Source organism: Anastrepha ludens, chromosome 2, assembly GCF_028408465.1.
Source record: "Anastrepha ludens isolate Willacy chromosome 2, idAnaLude1.1, whole genome shotgun sequence".
NCBI lineage: Eukaryota > Metazoa > Arthropoda > Insecta > Diptera > Tephritidae > Anastrepha > Anastrepha ludens.
Window position 1 is genome coordinate 23,305,410 of NC_071498.1, and position 26,503 is coordinate 23,331,912.

At 36.0% G+C, this 26,503-nt stretch overlaps 1 protein-coding gene across 1 annotated transcript in view; it reads right to left on the minus strand.

Annotated features, from left to right (window-relative positions):
• Nucleotides 1-470: 470 nt before the first annotated feature.
• LOC128865346 (uncharacterized) overlaps nucleotides 471-26,503 on the minus strand; it is a 149,938-nt gene continuing 123,905 nt past the window's right edge. Inside the window, exon 5 of the mRNA XM_054105665.1 lies at nucleotides 471-3,050. Coding sequence (XP_053961640.1) covers nucleotides 2,967-3,050 — 84 coding nt within the window. The 3' untranslated portion in view covers nucleotides 471-2,966. The remainder of the gene's footprint in view (nucleotides 3,051-26,503) is intronic.

A 26,503-nucleotide genomic window follows, 5' to 3' on the forward strand; every position in this document is an offset into this window, starting at 1 on the left:
TTGCATTTTAAATTCTAAGACAATTATGATCTCGGAAGCACAGGTTCTATCAGATTTCGAACTACTGAAATACCTCCTAAATATACGATATTTCCCTCTCTGTTTCAGGGGATTCAGAGTAAAACTATGCAGCTTTACAGTTTTCAGAATTTTCTTATACGGGGTTAGGGGTGGTCAGAGGGCCGAAAAATAATGATTTTCAATAATTTTTTTTTTTGAAAAATAAAAACATTTTACAAAAATAAAAACATAGTATTGATACATATCATGTTTGGACTATTGGTTTTATTAATAGATAATCTTAACCTGATCGAAGCTTGTTTTTTACTTTTTCCAAATTAACTATATGGTGGCCTCAGGAAATATTTTTCAGATTTTCGAGAAAAAACCGACAAGTAATTGTTTAAAAAAATCGAAAATTTTGAAAAAAAAAATCCTTCAACAATTAATTCTTAAAAAAAAATCGAAATTTTTGAAAAAAAATTCCTGCGATCAGGCATGAGTTTTTTATGTTTTTGAAAAACAGTATAAATTTTATTGAAGTCTACCGAGTGGTTTTTAAGTTACAGTGATCACTAGTTTAAATAACTTAGTTTTGAGAAAAGCGCATTTAAAGTTTTGCTATCGTCGGTTGCTTGCAGCTACTTGCTCTCGAACGCTCCGGAGTGCCCGAGCGCCCTTTGTTAATTATGGAATAACTCGAAAAGTATTTGTCGGATTCACTTCAAATTTTCACACAACATTTTTTTAGATATTATAATTACTTTAAGAAAATGTAAAGAAAATCATTTTTTGAAAATTCTGACTACTTCTAACCCCTTACGTCATGATAAAAAAAACAAGCATCTATGGTAAAGGTTGAGAAAAACGGCTTCTCTAAGTAAAAGTAGAGACATATTTTCTTCTAATGAGATACTGTTAATAGATCTCGCCATGAATTTTGCTATATAGCATAAAAGAAGAGCCTCTTGTGATAATTTCTGCATACGTATCTAAATTCATGTTTGTTTTTGACTATGACATTATCGAAGTAAATGAGCGATATTTACCAAATTCCTAGTCTCAATTCATACGTCCCTTCTCATGCCATGCCATAACTTCAAAGAGTCAGCGAGTCGGCAATAGTAAAATGAGCGATTTTCAAAATGGAATATATCTCAGAAATTACTAGACAACTTTTCAATTTCCACTGGTGATTAGAATAATTATGTGTATTTACATACCAAACCTCATACCTTTATGTGAAATCAAAACGAAGTGATGATACTGACGAAAACACGCCGAAACGTTTCGTGTAAATGCATATACGTTCAATCGTATGTTCTTGGCCTGCCGTACTTGGCTGTGTCGTGCGTCTTGATTTTTAATGTGCAGGGTTTTTTTACAACCCAGTTTGATCTTCACGCAATGGTATTAATGACCGGCCTCGACCCCAGCTCGGCTTATTGGCAGCAGCAAAACAAAAACAAAAAAATAAAAATGCTGAAAAATGGTCTGCTTGTTTTATGACATTTCTTTGTTTGTCTTTGACGATGCACAGAGAAAAAGAAGTGATCGTAAAATTAGAAGAACAAAACAAAAACATGTAAACTTTAAGGTATGAGAAATAAATGAGAGGAGCGCTAGAATTCCGGATAATACGAATGCGCAGGGAACATATGGTAAGCATACTTATATATGGCTGGACGCAAAGAAGTGTCACGTATGCCTATGTATGTGTATAAATATGTGTATGCATGTATGGGTAGGTGAATAATAAAGCATTGCTGGAGATGATGAAAAAATATGAATGCGTACGATTTTTTATTTCAAAATTTGTATTGTTTACAAAGATATGCAAGTATGTACGCATGTATATCACTTCGAAATGCCAGCAACGGTCTCAATGTGTACAGACAAGCGGGTTTTTTATTTGTGTCGTTGATTCTTACTCTTCAACCGCAGCAGTAGTGGGCGTCGGTGTATCTGGAGTGCTTTGACTCTTCTCTTCGTGATTCACGTTCCTTCAGTTCTTTCTTTTGGCATGCAACTCTTTTAGTTACTGTTGTTGTAGGCGATTAAAAATTCGTAACTCTGAACTCTGTTTATGAAGGAGCGCCTTCGACTTGGAGCGACTGCCTGCTTATTTGCGGTTGATGAAGGTAGGTAGCGGTTTAGGCGACAATGCGTGACGCATTAATCGGCACCCATATGCGAGGCAAGTGGCAATGCATTTATTGGGGAATACACTACCGTTATACAACAGTATACTCCAACCGTACACATACACTTATGCACACACACACATATACAGCTTTTAAATACTGTGTATTGACCTCGACCTTAGTTAGATTAATTATGACTTCTTCGCGAGCAAGCGATCAGTCTATTGACTTTATCTAAAGGGCATTGAGTTGCGATGTCCGACATACATACATACAAGGTGACGCGAAGTTATTCATGTGTTTGTCTTTGAGCAACTTCTTTACTGAATAAAGAAAAATGATTTTAAGTGATGAGATTTTTTATATTGATCTCTACGCGCTCCTTTGCTTGCCAGTTTGTTGTATACTGCAGCTGTCTAATTTAGCAAAAATCATAAATCTACCGGCAGGGTGATTCATTTTGCGCTACCTGTTATTTGGTAATCAACACTTCATAGATCATTAGAAAATATAGATCATTAGTAAACAGGCGACAAGGACTCTAATGGTTGCCCACAGCATTAAAAAGGCGGTGCTTAACATTGACAAGTAGACCCATTTTCGAATACTTACATTTTTGTATGCGCTCTTTGTTAAATAATTTCTATTAATACGAATTTTGCGCTTTGGAAATTTTTCTAATAACGATTTCGATTGACTTTTTTTGTTTTTTTTTACGGTACGAGAGTTTCAAATTGATCGCCGTTCAATCCGACTACCCTCAATATAAAACTTTTACATATGGACACATACAAAAATGTCTATAAATATAAATGCTATGACTTACATACTCGACTTACATATGTATGTATGTACATGCACATATCTATAATGGGTCCGAATTTGATGTTTTTTTATTTGACTTACCTGAAAAGAAAGGAAAAGAATGAAATTATTCACTTATTTCGTGTAATATTAAATGCTTATAATTGAAATATAATTTTTATTATTATACTTAAGAATTGCATAAAGTATATGTACATACATACATACACCAATGGTCATTAAGATAGATCTATCGATTTCCTTGTGCCTCTCGGAAAAATTTAAAGCTATTTTTTATTGATATTTCCCTTTTTTTATAAATGGCGTCACTATTTCGTTGTGAATTTAAAACACCTGTTATATTTCCCATTTGGGGAAAAAGAAATCCATTAATTTCGCATACAATTTATTCGCGAATCGTTTACGATCTTTAGCTTCTTGTCGATGCTACGATTACTGACATGCCGGTCAACTTCGATTATTTCTGTGATTTTATCGATATTTTCTTTAACATCAAAAATACCTGAACGGAATCGACGAAGGGAGAGAATTGGGATCCCCATGACTAGCTGCGGTCTGCTCCTGGAAAGATGGGCTTCGCGCCAACTCAGCGAGGGTTGAGCAAGTACACAAACTTGTAAGGTCACGAGATCCTTCTGGCCATGTGTGGATCGGGGACGCTCGTGCGAGCTTCTGAGGTTGACAAAATATCAGCTCTCGAATCTCGTGGGTTTTCTCACAGGGCACTGTGCGCGAGAAATGCATGCTGTGAGACTTGAAGTGCTTTTTGGATTGGATGTAAAGAGGATGAGATGGAATCATCTCAGCACCTTCTCCTTAGCTGCTCTGTTCTGGCGGGGTTAAGATCCAGGCATCTTTACGCTTACTTCTTTGCTACACCTGCTGATATAGCTGGCGCTGACATTAAAAATCTGATGAATTTCATCAGCAGCACAAAGCGGTTGACGCAAACGCAGCACAGTCATCGTGCATAATACACACACTCTAAACAACCCTCTTAATCATCCCTCCACCACCTCTCCCCGCCCTCTCCTTTCTTCCCATCGGTTTTCTCTTTCACCTCACCTTCTTCATAATGGTATCACAAAGGACGAATCCGTTTATCTTCGTCCAAGTGCGCTCATTCCTTGGGCCACCATTCCAACCTCACCTAACCCCAAACTAATATATTACAGAATCTGGAAAAATCTCACAGGACTAAATATCTCTATCCCTGTCTCTATTCTTTCCTATCTCTTTCTCTGATACTTTTCTCCTTCCCTCCTTGACTATCTACCCCCTTTCCAGAGCTTTAAATACAATGGGCTCTTTAGCCTGAGTGTTTTAGGAGCCACCAAATCTCCTGGTGCTCCTTGGCTCGACCTTTTCAAATTTCAAATTTGCAATATATTACCAATCCCATAGTTCTTAAGTTCCATTAGGATATATAATGTGTAGATTTCATAGCGAAAATAGAAGCTTGAAGAAAAGCCAATGCATGACATGCAACCTGCTCGAAAAGCACAACAATTAGATGCGAAGAAAACATGAATTATGGCGCTCAATTCCATTCGCTTCCTCGCAAAGACCTCAATTTCTATCAGAACTTTCTCGTATGACCTCCATCATTTTTGCCATGCGTGTCCAGTATTAGTTGCATGGAAAAACATTCAGCCATTTTTGCACTCTTGGATTCTCGTACTCTTCTTCAATCTCTTCTAATTTTTTTTTTACTTTATAGATCATTGCAGTTGTTCGTATCTTCCTTGAGCGCATCTATTGTTGTGCGCGGCTATGTCTATGCGCTCCCTTGCCTGAGCCACATTGCGTTTGCGTATTAACTTTATATGTGTCGGGGATTGAATTGAGGAGAAATAAATAGCACATTTATATATCTACGTATACGAGTATGTGCACATCCACACATTTGTATTCATGCTTTATTGTGCGTAGAATATGCGATTAATTCCATTTGCTATGAAATTTTGGCGGCATCGATAATGTCAACAACGCCTATTTCACAATGGAATTAACTGCAAAGGAAGGAGTTGGCCTATCAGTTATACCTATTTTGGGTTTGTTTGCAAGTCTGATCGAGCCTCTTTTTCTTTCGGTTTATCCGGTTCTGAATGCGTTCAATCGACAGCAAATAACAAAAACAAGTACAAATGCGTTGATGATTGTCCTCTGCAGTCGTTGCTAGAATTTTTTTATTTTTACTTTTTGCTATTTTTTTATCGTACTCTTACGTTCTCCGTTCGTATTCTGTGTATCTACGCTTTAGTGCAAGGCGTTCCCTCATACCAAACATCCATCGGAAACTTCATTTTAGTCATTTCAACTACTACATACATAGATATGTGTACGTGTATATGAATATAATATGAGCTCACATACATACATACATACTTCGTTTTACTCATATTTGCGTTCCGCTTTCGCAATATTCCACTGCATATTGCTTTGGGTGTTGTTGTTTGTGTTGTTGGCGTCAACAACTTCAGCAGTGCATTTGTTTTGAATCGTGTTTTGTTTTGGTACACGTATTTCTTCGGGATTCTCTATTTTGTTCCACTCATTCTCACTGTGCCATTGCACTACCTCGTGCCCGCCTCATGCCAAATTGCAATCAACAACCACCGTTGCATATTAATTTTCCGGCTTTTCTGGTTGGTGGTCTCCCTCTTCACTCGCATTCTTTCTCATTATTCCTCCACTTGTGCTCCGCTTTGCTCGCTGCTTGCGGTAAGTGCTGATGGTTGTGGTAGCTCTGCATTTTCTGCTTCCTCTATAAAGTTGAATGCTTACATACATACATAATTACATATGTATGCACTTATATACATATGTATATGTATTTATCTGCTTGTCGCCCCTTTTTATATGCCTTGGTATTCCAGTTTTCAGTGTTTTGTTTTACGAATACGCTGCTCTGTCTTGTTTTTATGTCCGCTGCAGTTCTTTCTGTCTTTCTGCTTAGCGCTTCTCTTGCTTAACGCTAACTTATGTTCCGTCGTAGATTGCGACATTATCGTCCACTTGTGCCTCTCCTTCTGTTTTGTTGATTTTGTTGTAAGCCGGTTACCCGGCCGGCGTTTGCGGTGGTTGTTTTGGCACTGCTGTTGAGATTGTCCTGTTGATGTTTTCAGTTCGCTCACCTCCAGCGCCATTGCTCCGGCGTTTCATTCGCCTTTGTTTGGGTATGTTTTCATCTGACGCTGCTGCTGTTGCTATTGCTGCCGCTGCCAGTCTTCTTTAACATACTCGTATATGGTTGTTGTTACTTTGTTTACAAATGCAGCTGCGGTGCGGTACACTCAGATGTGACGTCACTATCGAAGGGCATTCACTTTGTGCCTTTGTTTTGATGTTTTTCTTCTGTGCGATGTCCTCGTTGCTGCTGCAATTCTAGCTGCCGGTAGCAGTGCACTTTCGATGTGTTTGGTTGATTGCGTTCTGTTGTGCTGCCCATATGCTGTGGCATTCTAAGATGGACGGACGGCAGGCGAAACAAGCTGGCGAGTTAGCGTGCAAGTGATTGTTTTTGTATAAAGGTAGAAAATAAACGTTTACCTTTTAACGGCTTTTTTTATTTTTCATCTATTTGGGTACATATGCACGAACCTATAATATATGTATATATATATATACATATGTACATGTGTGTACGTATGTGTCTACACATTGCTCGTCTCATTTCTTAGCGTGGTTTTCGTTTCAAGGATGTTTGTTGGCGTTGGAAGGTGGTCATTGCCACAGTTGCATCTGGCTAAGGTTTCCAATATTGTTATTATATTTTACTTAAGACTTTTTCCGATATACGAAAAAAAAAAAATCAAAGAAAAAAATGTTTAATCGTGTATGAGTCGGATATACTTGCCGCTCAGAGTGCAGTCACCTGTACTGTTTTTGCACGGTATACATATATACACACATATACATTTGTTTGTATGTACAACATCCATGCATTGGCACCAACTGTGATTTCAATCCTCCCTGCTTTCTTATACCTCGATTTCTTTCATTTTTGTTACGTTCTTCACAGCTGTTTTGGTCTTCTTTAATACCAGTCTGCTGGTGGTTTTTTTTGTAAATTTTCCTCTCGAATTAGACATTAGTTTGGCAGCCATTTCTTCTGTGACTTTTTTATCAGGTTTAAGTGAACGAAATTTTCGCTTTATTCCTTCACTATAGAGTGATCTGAAATGGTTCCCAACAGTTTCTCATAAAAATTTTTGATGTGTGTCTTGATATTTTACCACAAATGGAGGCGAAAACCGACAGGTTTGATAAGTACTCAGAGATCTACTATAATTCTTGAAAAGTACACGCTGGTTTTAGGAGGTCAACTCAATGAAATGAGCAAAGATTGGGACTCGCTCGGGAGAATTCGTTCTTAAACGAGAACCCCATACTGTGCGGCCCAGCCCTCATAGTTTCGAGCGATAGGATTTGTCTAGGACGTCTGCGACACTTGAAGCGGAGTTCAAGTTTTACTAGGACGGATCACCTCAACGCAAAGTGAAAATAAAACTACCTAAATAATAAACAACCTAACCTAACCGTAACAAGCATTTCGGTGGCGTATGAACAGTGTAAATGCTCAAAGTAGTGTGAAAGCAGAGGAACCGAAAAAAATGTCTTTATAAATGTCAACACTTTCTTGCTTCCTAGTCATAGAAATTTTCTTAATACAGTTTCGCTTCCTCTTCACGATTGACGATGTAAGTTAATGTTAGTTTATATCATTAAAGTGAACTTGAGGCTGCGCCGGCTCTGAAAGTGTACGACGTGGTACCAGCTGGTGGTAACAAAGGAAGATGAAAGCTTTTTTTGCGCTGGAAAGGTTATATGGAGAAGGACTTGGTGTGTCCCACTGTCGTCGGTTAGCACGAGAAAAAAACGACCTGCGCGCTCGGCCAAAATCGCCAATCAAGAAAAAGAAAAAGAATTGGAGGCCGACGGCACAGAACGACCGCAACTGTAGTATGCCCGAATATCGTTAACACTATTTTGGAAATGAAACCATAACAAGTTTGAGGCGATCTTGAGCATTCGACTGCAAGTAAGTATGACCCAAGTTCACACCTTTTAGACTATTATCCGTTGGCCCGCGCTCAAGCAACTCGGCTACAATGACTGCATTTGAAGAGCTCAAACACTTCATGTCAATCCCGGGTGAGGCGAAGACAGGTCTCTTGAATTTTGAATCAGGTATGTGGAAGAAGTTTGCCGTTCTATCATTTCCATTGTCAACCGTCAATTATGATTGAATGATTCATAAAAGTACCAAAAAGTATGTGCCTGATGCATTCTGTAGGCACGATACTTCTAGGCCATAAAATAGGAATTATAGTTTTATTGTACATATATTTTTTTTATCGAAAAAGCTCTGAATGTTAAATCACAAAATGTGTTACATTCTTGTTTTAGAAATCCTATGAGCCCTTCAGGCATCTTTGCATGTCTAAGTTATCGTTTTTTATAAACGCCGTCGTTTTTTGTTTTTTGTGCTTGTCAATACTTGGCTTGTTAGGAAGTACTAAAAAGTTAAAATAACAAAAGTTTCACTTATTGCCATTGCTTGCTCTCTGTCACGATAAATCAATTACCCTTTTTGAACTGTACACGACAACAGAACTCATTGGGCTTCTTGCTTGCCAAGTGTCGATCTGCAGTCGTCGGGTGAAAGAAAGTGTTGCAGTTGCAATGCAACGCTTGGCTGGCTGACTGAGTAGTCAATCGTTCAGTTTGGGCCATTCTACCACCTTTTTACTTTAATCTGCCTATGCCCCCTTGTTGTACTTATTGCGTCGCACAGTAGCGCACCACAGCTGACACTTAGTACGTATGTTAATGTCGCTGACAAAGCTCTGATGCCAAGTTGTCGATTGTGAGCGGCAACACAGCAGCGTTGAAATGTGTTGCAAATGTGGCCTTAGCTGAATTTGTAATTGAATTGCATGCGGCAGTGCAAGCGGTGCGAAATGCAGTTGGTAGACAAAGCGCTGATGAGCAAACAATGACTATGACTACCGCTGCTTTCGAGACAGCAATAGCAGTAGAACGCTATCGGCAATGGATCCATAGATTCCATTTAAATTGTCATTACAATAAATTTTGATACGTTGTCGTGTACCGAACATTTCCACCGACATTATTGTGTACATATATTTCGTTGTGTATTGCCATTTTATTGGTTCGTTGGTGCTGTTAGTTGTGGATTTGCTTTTTTTCGGGCTCTTGGCTCGGAGCAAATTATCGGAGGATGCTAGCAAGTTGCGGCTCAAGCGGCTACAACTCATTATGTTGCACGATCAAGAGTGTCTTCAGTGTTGCTTTGCAGTTGTTGTTATTACTGTGCAACTACTGTTACAATATTACTAAGGCATTTATTGCAGCCATTTGTCTGCCCCTGCTGAATGCCCGTTTCATTACTAATCATTAGCGAAGATAGCACCAACAAAGCAGCTGCTGCAGAAGGTGAAGGTAAGTGCAAACAAAATCAACGATTATACTTTGTTAAGAAAATAGGCGGAAGAGAGAAGAATGGGAAAATCTACTGCTATGGAAATGGTGGGAAAACTGGAAGAAGATAGCAAAAGTAAAGAATAAGTGGAAACCAATATTTATGTATAGATGTACATAAAAGTAATTAGAAATAATAAGAACGTTAAGTGCTCCATATTTAGGTATTTATAAATTCTCTATTAACCGATTAAGCTGCAAGTTGTGCATATTATATTATTTCATTTTATTATTTTTGAATAACTTTTTTGAAAAAAAAAAATATATTTTGGGGACATTGCTTGTCTGTTTGTATATTGCAGTGTCAAATAAAAAAATTTGCAAAATTATAATTTAGCTATAATTATTTGCAAAAGATTATAAATCTTCTGTTAGGATGATTAGTTTTGCGCCACCTTACACTAAACACCTCTATTTAATATTTCACTGCCAAAGTTAAGCATTCTAACCACGAATGTCTATATGCAAAGTTTTCAGGCCTTTTGTGTGCAAGTTAGGCTGGCAGCTCTCCACTTTATTGTGGTGGTCAGTAAAGTAAAGAGAAGTGAAGAAGACTTCTGTGCACCGGCCTACTAAGAAGTCCACTTCATTGAAGGCAGCCAAATCAATATTATGGCAATCACAGATTAGCACCGACGCATGGTTGTGCGTCTTTGGAGCGACGAAGTACAGCGCAAGAATGAACCCATATGACTTTAATACTAAAAATTAAGTGATCAATTATGTTCAGTTATGTTCAGTTAGAAAATACCTAAAATTAAAGTGATTTTCAAAAATTAAAAGATCTTTCAAAAGTAGCGCCTAGATGTCAGTAGCGAATTATGAATGCCTAGACGGTAACTTTTTTATGTCTTCTTTGACATTTATCGAGCAGACAGCTGCACAATTTTACACGGCAGCACAACGCGTTAAAATTATTGAAACTTATTATGAAAATGGTCGATTTTTAAGAACAAGATAACGCAAAAATCATGGTTTTGTGGGTGGAAATAATCGTCCGAATGGGTTGGTAATTCAAAGGTTGCTGAAAACATTGCAAGAAACTGGTACTGTCGAGGTTAGAAAAAGGACCAATCGAGCAGACCAAAACCGTTGCTGTTGCTGTAGTGCAAAGTGTTGTTGAAGAACCTTCAACATTGATATCTCGACTTTCTCAACAATTCCACATTCATGAATCGACTGTTTGACGAATTTTTCGTCTGGTGGACATTTAAGTTTAAAAAAAATTTGATTTGAAATGAATTTTTTTGTTTTTTAATTTGAAATTTAAATTTAATTACATTTAAATTTAAAAAAATTTAATTTGAAATGATTTTTTTTTTAATTTGAAATTTAATTTTAGTTAAATTAAAATTTAATTTGAAATGAAAATTTACTTTTTATTGAGTTTTCATAGCTACTAGTTTCAAAATAATTTAAAAAAACGAGCAATTTGTAGTGAGTTGGTGTAAAATAAATTAGTATTGGGATACTCTTCCTCATCTTCTTAAATATTCTGGAAATAAATAAGCGAGTGGACATTTCAATGGTGCCATTTTTTAAAAACAATTTTTAAGAGCCGTATTGATAGTGAAACCTGAAAGAATTTAAGTTTTTATACATTTTTTTTAGAACAACATATGGACGAATTTTTTGAAAAACACTTTACAAGTGAAAATCCCTAAGTTCAATATCGTAGCAGTGGCAACTTTGCATATTTGTCAACAGACACGGTTTATATCAAACATTTTGAAAAGAAACTAACTTCTAAAAATTATTGGATAATATTACCAAATATATATTTTTATAAATTAATAAAAAAAACTTTTAAAAGTTTATTAGTGGTATTTAATTTTTTTCAATTTATTCTAATTTAGTTTACTCACTTACTTTTTCTAATTGCTTTTTTTATTTCATTTTCATATTTCTTTAATTTTCTCACTTTATTAAAAACATTTTTTTGACTTTATTTAATTTTTTCATAGTTGTTTTAGTTTTTTTAATTTTTTTATTTCGTTATACTCAATTTGTTCAGTTTTTATTTTAAGCTTGAATTTGATTCAGCGTTTGCTACTTCAGCGTTTGCTACTTCAGCTTTCCTCCTGCATTTTACTATATTTTACTTTATTTACATTTTTTTACAATATTTTACTACACTTGACTTTATTATATTTAATTTTTATTTTATATTTTGTATATATTTTTGGTATCTTTTTTTTATATTTCTTTAAGTGAGTTCTATTTCGTTTAATGCTTTAATGAGTTTTTTATTTTTAATGTTACCTAATTCATACATTTACTTAAAAACAAATTTTTAATTTTATGAAAAAAAAAAAAATTAAATACAAAAAATAATCATTCAATACGTTGGCAATATGTCGCACTGCTTTTATTTTGCCCGCCAATGTATGTACATATTACATAGTACAAGGTGGCGCCAAATTATTCACCCTATCGGAAGATGTTATAATTTTTGCAAATGGCGTCAATCATTCACTTGTGAACTAAATAGGCAAGCAATGAAGCGCGTAAAGGTCCAAATAAAAATTTTCAACACTCAAAACCATTTTTTTTAATTTAATAAAAAAGTTATTCAAGAACACACTTGGATGATTAATTTTGCGCCACCTTACATATGTACCATACGTTGATACAAATGTGCCATATGCAAATCAGTTAGTCATAATTAAAAAAGTGTTGAAGAGTTACTCTAAGCTAAACAACGACAACGACGGCAGCAGGACATGGCGAAATTGTTGCATGTTGCAAGGCATGCCTAATCATATACACGTAAAATTTAAATTTTTTCTGAGGAAGCAATTTCTTTTACAAGTAAGCTGAAAAATACTAAACAGCGCGTGTAAATATTTGAGCCTGCATGTATGCATAATTATATATGTATATATGTGAGCATCTTCGTTCGTGTGCACATGACATTTCACAGCAATTATCGACTAAACGTGCAGTTGTTTGCTGTTTCTGGCGTAGAACACTAGAATACAAAAAGGTAATTTGACAGGAAAAGCGCAGCGCTCAATATCCTGTAGCAAGTGACACATAGCCACGAAGCACGAATACGAGCTGGTGTGTTGGTTTATAAAGTAAATGCTTTGCTATGGACAAGGTCCATGCCACTGCCTACATAAATATCTGGTCATTGTGTGTATGTGTATTTTTGTGAGTAGTATATGCAGGTATAGCGGTGTCCTGCAATCTCTACATAGCCATGGCTATAGATGAGTGCACTTGGGCGTGTGTGCGTGTGCATAATTCATAAACATCCTCGATCGCATTCCACATGCTGCTGCTACGCTGTGCTCGTACAATCGACGCGTCACCTAAACTCTGAATCGCCGCGCCATCAGCTGCACTACATTAATACTAACGTTCAACGCGAGACGCCTGGCGCCAAGTCAATGCGACTCCAACACTTTTTGTGTACCTTTTTCATTCGATAAGAAACGTTGACTTCGGTATGCCTTTTGTGTGTATTCATATTAAATATAATACAAAAATAAATTGAATATTCTAAAGAATGTAAAATACATCGAAAATTAGTTTTCAAATGAAACCAATGCCAGCGATAATGGTTGCATTCAGATAAATAAATAAATGTATTTCTTTGTTAGTTTCTTAACGAAAGTTATTTCTATACCATTAACATATATATATATATAATTGGCGCTTACACTCTTTTTTGGGTGTTTGGCCGAGCTCCTCCTCCTATTTATGGTATGCGCGTCTTGATGTTGTTCCACAAATGGAGGGACCTACAGTTTTAAGCCGACTCCGAACGGCAGATATTTTTATGAGGAGCTTTTTCATGGCAGAAATACACTCGGAGGTTTGCCATTGCCTGCCGAGGGACGACCGCTATTAGAAAAATGTTTTTCGTCATTTTGGTGTTTCACCGAGATTCGAACCGACGTTCTCTCTGTGAATTCCGAATGGTAGTCGCGCACCGACCAATTCGGCTACGGCGGCCGCCCGTAATGATAATTATGCCATTTATATGTAAAAGCCACTACTACTGGCAGCTGTTGAAGCACCCCTTTTTTGCCAACTTCATTTAGGGGTTTCTAATGAATCTATTCAATATTTTTCGTTTTTTATTTTTATTATATTATATTATTCCTATGAAATTATATTGAATATTTCTGTTACTTCTCTCCTTTCCCCTTTTACTTTCGAGAGTTTTGAATACAATGGGCTTTTTAGCCTGAGTGTTTTAGGAGTTACCAATCTTTCGGTGCTGTGCAACGCATCTGCGCTCTCAGAGTAGCTTCTTCATACAGAAAAGTATTTGAAGCAGCAGTTGAAGTTATTAGCGGAACCATCCCTATAGATATTTTAGCACAAGAGCGCAAACGGAGTTTGGAGGCAAAAATCTCGGGAATCCCAGTAGCGCGCTTCTCCGATATTAGAATTCAAACGCTCACACTTGGGCAGGCAAGAAGATGCCACTCTGAACGGTCCGGTAGATGGGTAGAAAGAAAGCATGGTGAAGTTAACTATTACCTCACACAGTTTTTGTTCGAATGGCAAAATTTAGTCTACCAAACTGCATATACGGAAATACTGACCACCTTCTTTAAATGCGAGAGGTGGAACATAGAGAGAACAGCTCTGCAACGATCTATTGGTGTATTGACACCTGAAGAAATAATTGAGAAAATGATGATAGACGAAGAAAAATTGAATGCCGTCGCAAATTTCGTGGAGGCTATTATCCGAAAAAATAAGTGTGAAATTGAAACTTATGCAGAAGAGTATTGAGCATAGGTTTCTCAAAACTGGCGACCCTGGACAAAGGGTGAGTAAGTAACTATCCCTCTTAGAACGCCGTCTTGGTCCTCTGCCTCGAAGCAATGCGGAGGCAGTCCCGGGATGGAGGGAAAAATCCAAGAGGAGGAATGTTTTTAGTGGAATTACCAGACACATAGTAGCGATGGTTATTATATGGTGCGAAGGCATTTTTAATCCAACCTCACCGCAAAAAAAAAAACATTACAACTTTCTTACTAAATACAAAAATAATTTTGAGAGTTGGAAATATTTATTTAGGAATTTACAATTTTTTTGTTAAGTGCATAAGATGATATTCATCAAGGGACTGCCACCAGTGTTGGTGCATATTTATGCCGATTTTATCGCATCTTCCGTAAGATTTCCGGTGATAACTGTTCACATTCTTGTCGAATATTCTCCTTATGGACTGCGATTGTCTGCGGCCTACTGGCATAAACTCGCGACTTCAAGTAGCCCCCAAGAAAGTAGTCTGGTTAAATCGGACGATTTTGCTGGTTATGCCAAATTATCAAAAGAGGAGATTGTGCGATCACCCCTCAAAAAAATGGAAATTTTCACGTTCTGGCGGAGTATATCATTGCTTGATTGTTTGTATACTGCTCCATATTAGCGTTGCAACGAAACTAGTGAAGTTCATAGAGAATATATACAGCTATACAAAGACAGTTGCATGGAATGCCTTTGAAATTTCAGATACATTCAAAACAAACTCAAGGGTATCAAACAGGGATGCTTATTGTGGTCAATACTATTTGCGATTTACATGAATGACTTACATGAAAGCTGCTTAGAAGGAGGTATAAACATAGAAGGCAAAAATATTGGGCTGTTAATGTATGCGCTTGATATCATTACGTTAGCGGATCACTCAGGCAAAATATAAGAGATGATTAATAACCTTGAAAGTTACTGCAACTTATGGAGCCTTGAAGTAAACCGCACACAAAGTCACAAAAAATGGTGTTCAGAAAGGGTGGGAAATTTAGTAAAGGGGAGAAATGGTATTATAGTAATGAAGAAATACAGACCGTGTCTGGATACACTTAGTAGTGGAAATAACACCTCAGATGAATTTTCAAAAACACGCTTAATAAGTAATTACCAAATTTTGCATATTTTACTTTTATTTGCAATAAATACTACTAGTGTCAAGACGTGCGATCCATTTGCAAAAATTATAGGGCAATTCAATAGGGTGACTAATTTTGCGCCTAACTGCCTCACGGATTCTGGGTACACGTTTACTTACATATATACATTGTATATGTTTTCGCTGATTCTAGATATATCTAGAGAGCTTACGGCGATTCTCAAATGTTCAGTTAGTAACTAAATTATGCGAAATTTGCACCCTCAGCGTCCTAAAACCAAATTTTACCTCAGCTCGAAAAATTTCAATTCTATTAGAGCTATTGCCAACGACCCACAAACTTTTAGATTTAGGCCCAACACATTGCATGCAATTATGCCCATATGTATATATATCTGTATGCATAAAACATTAATGGCAGGTATCTCTGGCTTAAAGCCAACAACCGCTTTATCAGTTACCATTAGACAGACGGACAGGCATCTTTATAGCTGCCACACTGACATAAAGCAGGCTGTTATATTAGGCACAGTCAACATCAATCTCTGCAATCGTCCTTTATATTATTGTGAAGTCACTTTTTTCTTTTCGTTATTTGCTGGCGCATATGCGCAGCAAGCGCTACATCGCCACGACTTCCATTCGTTTACGTACGTACCCAGTGCGCAGCCACAACGGCTTCGTGCCATGGTATATATGTATGTTAAGCGCAAGCAACAACAACATGCTTGGTATGTAGGCAGACCAGTAGCCAGTAAGTTGGCGTGCTCGCGCCGGTAGCCAAGTGAAGTGTAATGACATTAATCAATTGCTGTCGACTGTCACTGATTTGGATGTGGCGCATGCGCGGTGCCAAGCCTCCAGTGCGATTGTGGTAATCAACAACAATACTCACTTTAGGTAGGATTTAACTTGGCGTGGATCAGCAATTGCTCGATTTTTTTTTTCAGTTTTTTATAAGTGCATACTTTTGTAAGCACAGCTGAGAAGTTAACTCATAGCAGCCGAGCGATGTAATATTGGATAGGTCACTTTTACGATTGTTTATTTATGTTTTTTTTAAGTTATTTTTTTGTACAAGCGGATGCTACCGTAATTATGTTTGAATAATAAAGGAGTCCTAGGTGAAAAATAATAAACAAAGTTGCTGTGGTAAGTGCCACAAAAATACTCTGAGAGGAGATTCAATAATACATCAAAGGCGTTCTAATAAATATTTTTATAATATATTTCCCACATAATTTTTTTCTCATATAAATATAATAATACTAGGTGACGCAAAATTAACCAATTAATAAAAAAGTTATTCAAAATCAAAACGGATGATTAATTTTGCGCCACCTTGTTCTATGCATACCAATACATACATATATGAAATGAAAAAGGGGAGAATTAAATGAAAGTAAAAATGCACATACTTGCAGATGGCTAAAAGTTCATTGACCTCAAGGTTAAAAAAAATTACTTATACGTATTATTTTATATTTCATACTGTCAACGACCATACGACGCTGAAAATATCGAATTTGATCTGATCACTGAAATTAAGCAGCGTCGGGCGCGCTTAGTGCTTGGATGGGAGACCGCTTGGGTACACCGCGTGTTCTTTAAATGGAATATTTATTTACAATTCTTACTATTTTTTTAATAAATAAATTAAAAAAAAAATATTTCGTATTAACTAACTTTATAATACCATTTCTGGTTTACTTGTTACCGACAAACTGGCTAAAAAATGTCAAGAGCGCCCTCTTAAGTGCAGAATAATGCGCCTTAATTAACTATTCATAAAAAATATGAAGGTAAGAGTGCAATTAATACTTAACTTTTCAAAAGCGCATTTAGAATTAACCGTTTCTGTGCCATTCATTCATATAAGTGAACACAACTTAAGCAGCGCTAAAGGGCAATGAATAGATGTGGCGGCGGGGACTAAATGAGAATAAAAAAATGTATGTATACGATTTTTTAGTCCAAAAAGGGGACAATTATTTGTGTGCGAGAAGTGAAGATGTGAGCGTAGGTGGTGTTGGTGAGTTAAACAAAAGCAAATATTGTATACAAATCCAGGTGCTGCAAGCCGACATCGTTTATATTTTCATGTTTAGATAGTTGTTTATATGCTTATGTACATACTTTAAATGGATGTGCACTTAGTTTGCTCAGTATAGAATGCCGACTTGGTACAAGGTTACAAGGTACAAATTAATCACCCTAAAGGAAGATTTGATCATATTGGGCACCTGTGAACTAGACAGCGGTAGTATGCGAACAGACAAGCAATGAGCGCGTAAAGGTCAACTTAAAGATTTCCATCACTCAAAGTATTTTTTTTATTTGGTAAAAAAGTAATTTAAAAACAAAATTGTTTAATTTTGCTCCACCTTGTATATAATTTGCTAAATTTGAAGTTAAGTGAAAGAGTCGTATTTGTAGAATAACTAGAACTACCTAAATTTAGTTTCATATGCGTAAATCTGGACGTTATTGAAAAAATTCAACTACTACAGCCTTAGTGGCTTTCTCATAAATATCGATGGTTTTCGAGAAAAGCGACACAACTCAAAATTAACTCAAATTCGGAGTTTTGCCGTTAAAAACAAAAATCAACTACAGAGTTTATATATTATTATCTGGAAAAGCGTCATAAGCGAATCTTGAAGCAATTCTGAGAGATGGCGTTAGTGTCGTTTTGTCAGGTGATCGAATTGGCGCGTCACTTATCTAGAAAACTGACCCAACTCAGTATTTTGTATTTTTGAATTATGTCACTTTTCTCGAAAACCATCGATATGTAGATGTGCAGAGCATACAGGCACCCAGAATGTGAGCATCTCTCGGTAACATATAAATAAGGATTTATTTACCAAAGTGAAGTTGCATGACCGCTTCTTAACATCACTTATGCACCACTTTTTCAACATCTATTATTCAAAGACTACATTTTTGGCAAAAATACATATACACTTACATACATATGTCCCATGCATACTCAATGACTTAGATTAACGTTATCGCATCACATTTATTTTATTACTCGTACTTGTATTGATATTTGACTGTTTTAAATTATCACTGATTTGCCAAATATACGATGTGTGAGCACCTTGAAATAGGTAAATGAACCCGTGCATATAGATGCACCACACATATGTACATACATGTGCAGTTGATTGAGAATGTGTACTCGAGTGGTGTGTAGGACAATCACCTGCTCCAATGCACGAAGTTTCGATTTTGTTTGTGTGTTTGATACTTTGCTTTTAATTTATTCACTTGACTCTCAACTCTCAACTCTCACTCTCTCAAACAGAATTCATTCGATTTTGCACCAAATTCTTTGTGCATGTGACCAAAAGTAATTAGTAAGTAAAAAATATATGTAATGGCAAAAAATGTTTTGGTGTAAAAAAAAAAAAAAAAAAAACAAATTATAAAGAAAAAGAAAAAACGGAGGACATATATTATTAATATGTTAAATGTGCTGCAATGTAATAGAGAGCTATGGAAAATGCAATGCTTTTACCTTTGTCACATTTTTATTTAGTTTAATGCCGAAGCACAGGGCACCATTATTTTGTAAACATCGAGAAAAATTGCTCTCAAGTTTTCAATTGACGACCTAAGTAAAAGTAAAGGTGATAATGGATACTTTTAATAAACTCACACTATAATCATCATAATTTCTGTCTATTAACTTCCTAAAAAAACATTGAGCAAAATAAAAATACACTGCGTTAAGTTACTACAGCACAGAAACTTATTTAATTGTAATCATTTTTCATGAAAATATATTTCATACTCCTACAAAATTCTACATAAAAATCCAAGTTTGAAGCTTTGTGCAGATTAAAAAAAAACTTCAACAAAATTCCAAATTTTTATATCAGAATTTTTAGTAAAATCTTGCAGTATGGGGTTTTATAGCTGATTAAATTTTTTTATACATAATAAAGTGCAAGTTTTAAGTGGCTTGAAAGCCCCGTTGAGTTTTAGAATTTGGTTTTTTGCTGACGTTGTGTTTATTGACGTAAAATGGTTACAAATTTAATATTCAAAATATTGTCCATCGCTTACTACTACTTTTTCCCATCTTTCTGGCAATTCACGGATTCCCTTTGTGAAAAATTCGGTCGGTTTTGCCGCAATCCACGAATCGATCCATTTTTTGACTTCATCGTAATTACGGAAGTGCTGGTCAGCCAGGCCATGTTGCATCGATCGGAAGAGATAGTAATCGGATGGCGCAAGGTCTGGACTATACGGCGGGTGGGGTAGGACATCCCATTTGAGCGTTTCTAAGTATGTTTTGACCACTTGTGCAACATGTGGCCGAGCATTGTCATGTTGCAAAATAACTTTGTCGTGTCTATCGGCGTATTGCGGCCGTTTTTCTCGCAGTGCTCGGCTCAAACGCATCAATTGTCGTCGGTAGACATCCCCCGTAATCGTTTCATTCGGTTTCAGTAGCTCATAATACACAACACCCAGCTGGTCCCACCAGATACACAGCATAACCTTCAGGCCATGAATATTCTGCGCCGACGTCGATGTTGAAGCATGGCCAGGGTATCCATACGTTGCCCGACGTTTTGGATTGTCGTAATGGACCCACTTTTCATCGCCAGTCACAATTCGATGCAAAAAACCCTTTCTTTTGTGCCGTTGAAGCAGTTGTTCGCATGCCATAAAACGGCGTTCAACGTCTCTTGGCTTCAATTCATACGGCACCCAATGGCCTACCTTTCGGATCATTCCCATGGCTTTTAAACGTTTGGAAATGGTTGATTGATCAACTCCCAAAGTTTTTGCAACCTCTTCTTGCGTTTGAGCCGGATCTTGATCGAGCAATTCCTCCAATTCGGTATCCATGAACTTTGGCGGCGCACCCTCGCGTTCTTCGTCTTCCAAGCCAAAATCACCACTTTTAAAGCGTGCAAACCACTTCTGGCACGTTCGCTCAGATAGAGCATGCTCACCATAAACTTCCACCAAGATACGATGACTTTCGGCTGCTTTTTTCTTCATATTAAAATAATGAATAAGAATTCCCCGCAAAAACACATTATTTGGCACGAAATTCGACATTTTCAAGTGTGGTAAAAATATTGTTGTTTACGCTTCAAATAAAAAACTTATACTGACGTTTGTGCCTTACGACAGTAGCTCTCCAATGAATGTTTGGAAATGTGGATCGATGGTAGGAATTTTTTATTTCGTAAGGTAATTCAATTTTCATTTATGATGAGTAAAAGCGTTGTCATGTACAAGGCGACACAAAGTTAATCATCCCATCGGAAGATAAAAAAATTAGCAAAAAAGATAAAAAATAAAAAAGAATGACGCTTGCGAACTGCAATATACAAACAGCGAAGGAATGGAGGTCAAAATAAATATTTCCATCACTCAAAATCATGTTTTCTATTCCATAAAAATTTATTAAAAAAAGAATAACAAAAAAAAAAAAAAAATAAAAAGGCTGATTAATTTAATTTAATTTAATTTAATATATGGAATAAATTATTATTTTACAATAAAAAAAAGGAGCACTAGCTGCCAGGGCTTACGGCTGATTAATTTTGCGCCACTTTGTATATGACAAATGAATGCTTGCGTTAGATCTTTTGTAAAAATTTCCGTTTTTCTCAAAACCCTGAGCCTGCCCCTGATGCCCACAAACGTATGTATTTTAATTAAAGCTTTTCCCATTAATCATTAACCAGCACAAACATTCCACATTTTGTACACTTGCATTACGTGGACAATATGAATGCTTGTAAGTTGCATGGTATAACTGCCAAACCTACCCCTCCCCAACTCTCCATGTGCAATATGACGATCAGCTATTTTTTCTCAGCTCATTTTCAATTATCTCAAATTAACAAGAATTTACACGGAGTAATAAAATCGATTTAATTAACTACAAAAACAAAAAAAACGAATTACTAAACAACGAATATTTGTACAACAATTGCCGATAATAGCGGCAACAACAATACGCGACAAATCAGTGACATTGCAAAAATCAAAATTCCGTTTCCCCATTCATTGACAATGGGCAATTTTATGGTTAAACGCATATTCATACGAAATTCGAGCGCACAGCTGAACACATACGAGTATGCATGTATGTACGTACGAGAGCATATACAAATGAGCTTACAAAAGTTGAGGGAAACGGAGAGTGGCTTAAAGTGGAAGGTGAGTAGTACGTCCAGTCGAACGGATGATTGCATTATGTGGTGACACCTGACAGCATACAGCGGCACAGCGTTGGGTTAATCACTTTTTAGTCAAGTATGAGTGAGTGTGGGGGAATTGCCAATGTGAGTAGGAGCCTGATTGACATGTGTGGCAACATGCAATGTTGTCGGCGTCATCGCCGCGTGCCATGTGCCTCGCTTCGCCAACGTGTAAATGTCACAGTGCAATTACTTATTTATTGCTCGAAAATTTATGATGGCATCGATCCAACTGGCCGATAATTCCAGCTGATTTGCATAGTGACGCAGGTGTGCTGACAGTGGTGCATTCAGTTTTTTCGCCAATATTTAACTACATTTGAGTTTGTTGAAAGCAATTTTCCATGGTATGACTTCATTGGGAAGTAATTTCTTTAAGATGAAGTATAAACGATATGCAGCGCTGCAGCGGCAGTTGGAGAAATATTTTTCTTAGTGAAAGCAAAATTAACGTTTTTTTGACGTGATAACGTCTTATAATTCGATTTAGCCGGTTGCACGCACGAAAAAATGTGTCGTTACCTTGCTCATTAGTGTTACCTTGATTATTAGTGTTACCTTGCTCATTTGTCGTTACCTTTCATTTGTCGTTACCTTGCTCATTGCCGTTACCTTGAATGAACTGCAAGCGAAAGCGCGGAACGAACGACAAAGCAAACAAACCAAACGAACGGCAACGTTCGACATCTTGCTCTCTCCTACTTAAGTGAGCGTATATATGTATGTATATGCGCATATGTACATATATAAATTCACGTATTTGTATTTGCATATGCCTTCTTATTGATTATTATTAATTTGATTTACTTGAAGAATTTAAAATAAAACCAAGTTTGTTAATAATACCTGTTGTTTTAATGTCATTATTATTTTTTGACGTGATAACGTCTAATAATTCTATGTAGCCGGCTGCACGCACTAAAAAATGCGTCGTTATCTTGCTCATGCGTCGTTACCTTGCTTGAACAGCATGTTATGTTATGTTATGATATGTTATGTTATGTTATGTTATGTTATGTTATGTTATGTTATGTTATGTTATGTTATGTTATGTTATGTTATGTTATGTTATGTTATGTTATGTTATGTTATGTTATGTTATGTTATGTTATGTTATGTTATGTTATGTTATGTTATGTTATGTTATGTTATGTTATGTTATGTTATGTTATGTTATGTTATGTTATGTTATGTTATGTTATGTTATGTTATGTTATGTTATGTTATGTTATGTTATGTTATGTTATGTTATGTTATGTTATGTTATGTTATGTTATGTTATGTTATGTTATGTTATGTTATGTTATGTTATGTTATGTTATGTTATGTTATGTTATGTTATGTTATGTTATGTTATGTTATGTTATGTTATGTTATGTTATGTTATGTTATGTTATGTTATGTTATGTTATGTTATGTTATGTTATGTTATGTTATGTTATGTTATGTTATGTTATGTTATGTTATGTTATGTTATGTTATGTTATGTTATGTTATGTTATGTTATGTTATGTTATGTTATGTTATGTTATGTTATGTTATGTTATGTTATGTTATGTTATGTTATGTTATGTTATGTTATGTTATGTTATGTTATGTTATGTTATGTTATGTTATGTTATGTTATGTTATGTTATGTTGTTATGTTATGTTATGTTATGTTATGTTATGTTATGTTATGTTATGTTATGTTATGTTATGTTATGTTATGTTATGTTATGTTAAAGTATATTATGTTATGTTAATGTTACCTCATTCTCTATATCCATACAAAATATCTATCAAACAAATAAAATTAAAATTTTCTTTTGACAAATGCAACCATTCAATCAGTATTTTCTTATGACGTTATCACGTTAAACTATCGTCAGTAAACCGACTTTACAGACAACCTCTTTTTTTTCAAGTTTTATGTGTGGATTTGCGATTGGGTGCCGCTGTAGGTAAAATGAGTTTGTACGTGACTATCATTTGGTTGGCCCACTGCGGATATCAAACAAACATCAAATGATAATAGAAGTGATTTCTAAATGCTCTTGCGACTCAGCCGGTATTAAGGAATATATTTTCTGCTAACAAAAAGCTTTTCATGAAACCCATCGGCTTGTGTGCGTCGGTACAAAACTGTAGTTTGTGGAACAACATCAATACTCACACCATGAGGAGGATGGAGGAGAAGTTCGGCCAAAAACCTATCGGAGGACGAATACACAAATTATATACATACATACTATACATACGTATGCCAGTGTAGATGGGGAAAGAAGGAAGTGAGACTTCCAATTCGTCGCGGGTAAGGTGAAAATAAAAATGTTTTAATGGAAAAAGAAAGTAGATATTTTTTGTACTTGCATACAAGCGCAAAATGGGGTATTACAACAAAACCAAAAACAAAAAAAGAAATTGAGAAAAAATTGCAAGCTAGTGATATTTCAAAAGCGAAAAGCTGAACGGGAAATGGAAGCATTAAACATACATTTACAAAGAAGCAATTTTCGCATTAAATAGTAATGAAAACAGTAAAAAAACCATGAATATAATGGCAACGGCGTTTTATTCGTCTGAAACAATGAATCATTTACGGACTGCGACCGTAACATGCCTTTCTGCATACATATAGTACATATACGTTTGTAGGAATGTATGTATGTAACGCAAATTATCAAACAACAAAAACAACCGCAACTAATAATAATAATCACAATTACATTGCGGCGGACTATACTCGTATAACCTTTGCTACCCGTTAATACAGGTGCATTGCTCCATAAAAGTCGTGGCTAATGTACTAATAAACTATGACGTGCACATACACAACTTTGTATGTATATGTGAATAGTGCAAGCTTTCGAGAGGGAACGAGCTTACTGCAAGCGCACAGTAAAAAATATACAATAAAAAAATTTTCAGTGGAAATATTAATTTTCAATAATTTATTGTTTGGAGTAAAAAGTTAAAAAAATAATAACTGCGAGAACCATAACGAAATGTGAGTTCAATTGTTATACCATTCGTTAACAAGGATGGTATAAAAATATTTGCTATATACCCACAGTATTTGTGTAATCCTAAAAAATATTTAACTATGCAGGCTAAATTGGAACTATTAATTGAAAATTAATTACAATTTCACCTTTATAGATATAATAATAATCCGTTATTTTCGAAGGTGGCTTTATAAATAATTTCCAAAGTTACATAAATCTCACAACTTTGTTTTTATTGCTTTATTGCGATCTGTTTTTTAAATGTTAAGCAATATTTTAACATAAACCTAGTTAATTTATTTAAGAGAAAAAACATTTATGGAATACACTCTGCAGCACTGGGTGCTGCTGCCGTTTACTAATTTTAAGATACGTAATAATTTAGACTAATTTATTATCATATGAAGTCTTCTGTAGATTTTCTCTTCAATCTGGTGAAGATTATAGAATTTGCAGTTATTTATGTGACAAGAGGGCTTGAGTGCGATTGGAGTTAATTACACAACTACAACTAAGTTAACAAATATGAGCTTAAAACTAATAAGGAGAGCCAAAATGTAAATTGTTGTTAGATCAGTTAGTAAGGGAGCAAATTAACGAGCGTGAAGAAGTAGGAGAGGTAAGGAGAGAATGTGTAAGTAAGGGTGTGTTGTTGGTAGTGGGAGCACGGATATGTGCGTATATATAAGCAATATGTATAGATACAAGGGGAAATGTATTACAAAGTGGCGCAAATTTACTTATCCCATCGGATTCTTATTATTATTATTATTGGCAAAAAAAGTTCAGTTAAGTGGTTACCGTTCACTTCTTGTTCATGTCCAGCGGGCTCAGCTTTTGTTGCTAACTTAATTATATACAAAACTACAAACCACAAAACAAAAAAAACCAATAAGCATTTCCTATTGCACAAGCAATTATTTGGCATATCGACCCTGAAGGAAAAACCTTAACAAAGTTCTGACGGTCAATTCTCATTCTGTGTAAGCGTTAAGTGAAAAAAATGTTTTCATTTTCACAGACACTTTCGACTCTATCCTTTTACAAACGTTTATTTTGCGTTTCCCGTTTGTGCCATAATCAAAGTGTTCCGTTTCCACTGCAGCCATGACACTTTTGCAAGTGTATTATTCAAATTTCAAAACAAATGTCAAGCTAAGCAAAAGAGTTCGTGATGAGGAAAGGTAATAATGGAAACATAAAATTGACCAACGTAAACCTACGCCCATATCAGCTGACACGATGAAACAACGATCTACGATACTACGGCACGGAACGGCGATGAGAACTCATTTACATGGGCCTCTCATTAGTTTCATCCTGTCAGCTGATAGGGCGTACGTTTACCTTGCTTGAGGCGGTTAACGCAATTGTAATTAGCCACCGTTTCGTACTATCTCTGCAACAAAAACAAAAATAAAAAGCCTTTGGACGTCATTCTCCTCTAACCCAAAGTCCCCCCTTCTTTTTTCCCCTCTGATTTGTTTTCCTCCCTCTGATCTCTGTATGACACCACAATGCACAAATTGGATTCTTAGTGCAAGTGGACTCCTACATGGGCAGCCATTTAGCCTATGACAATTTTTATATCGATGTGTTGAATTCTTCAGTTATTATACGAGAAAAATAGACGAATATAATTAACTAATACCAATGAATGAATGAATAACGTTTGCACTTCGACCTACTGATCTTTTGTGCCCTACTAATACCAATGCGCGCAACGATTCCATACCTGAAATATTTCCTGCAGGGCGTGTGTACTTCGTATAGGCCAGCGTTGCGCAAAAGCGGCAAACGCTCGTATAGTGTCGCACACGTGAGCAGCCTAGCTGGATGGCTGGCTGGTGGTTACATGGCAGACTGCTTGACGCCATAGCGTTGCAATGTTTTCAACGATTGCTGCTACGAACAATGGCT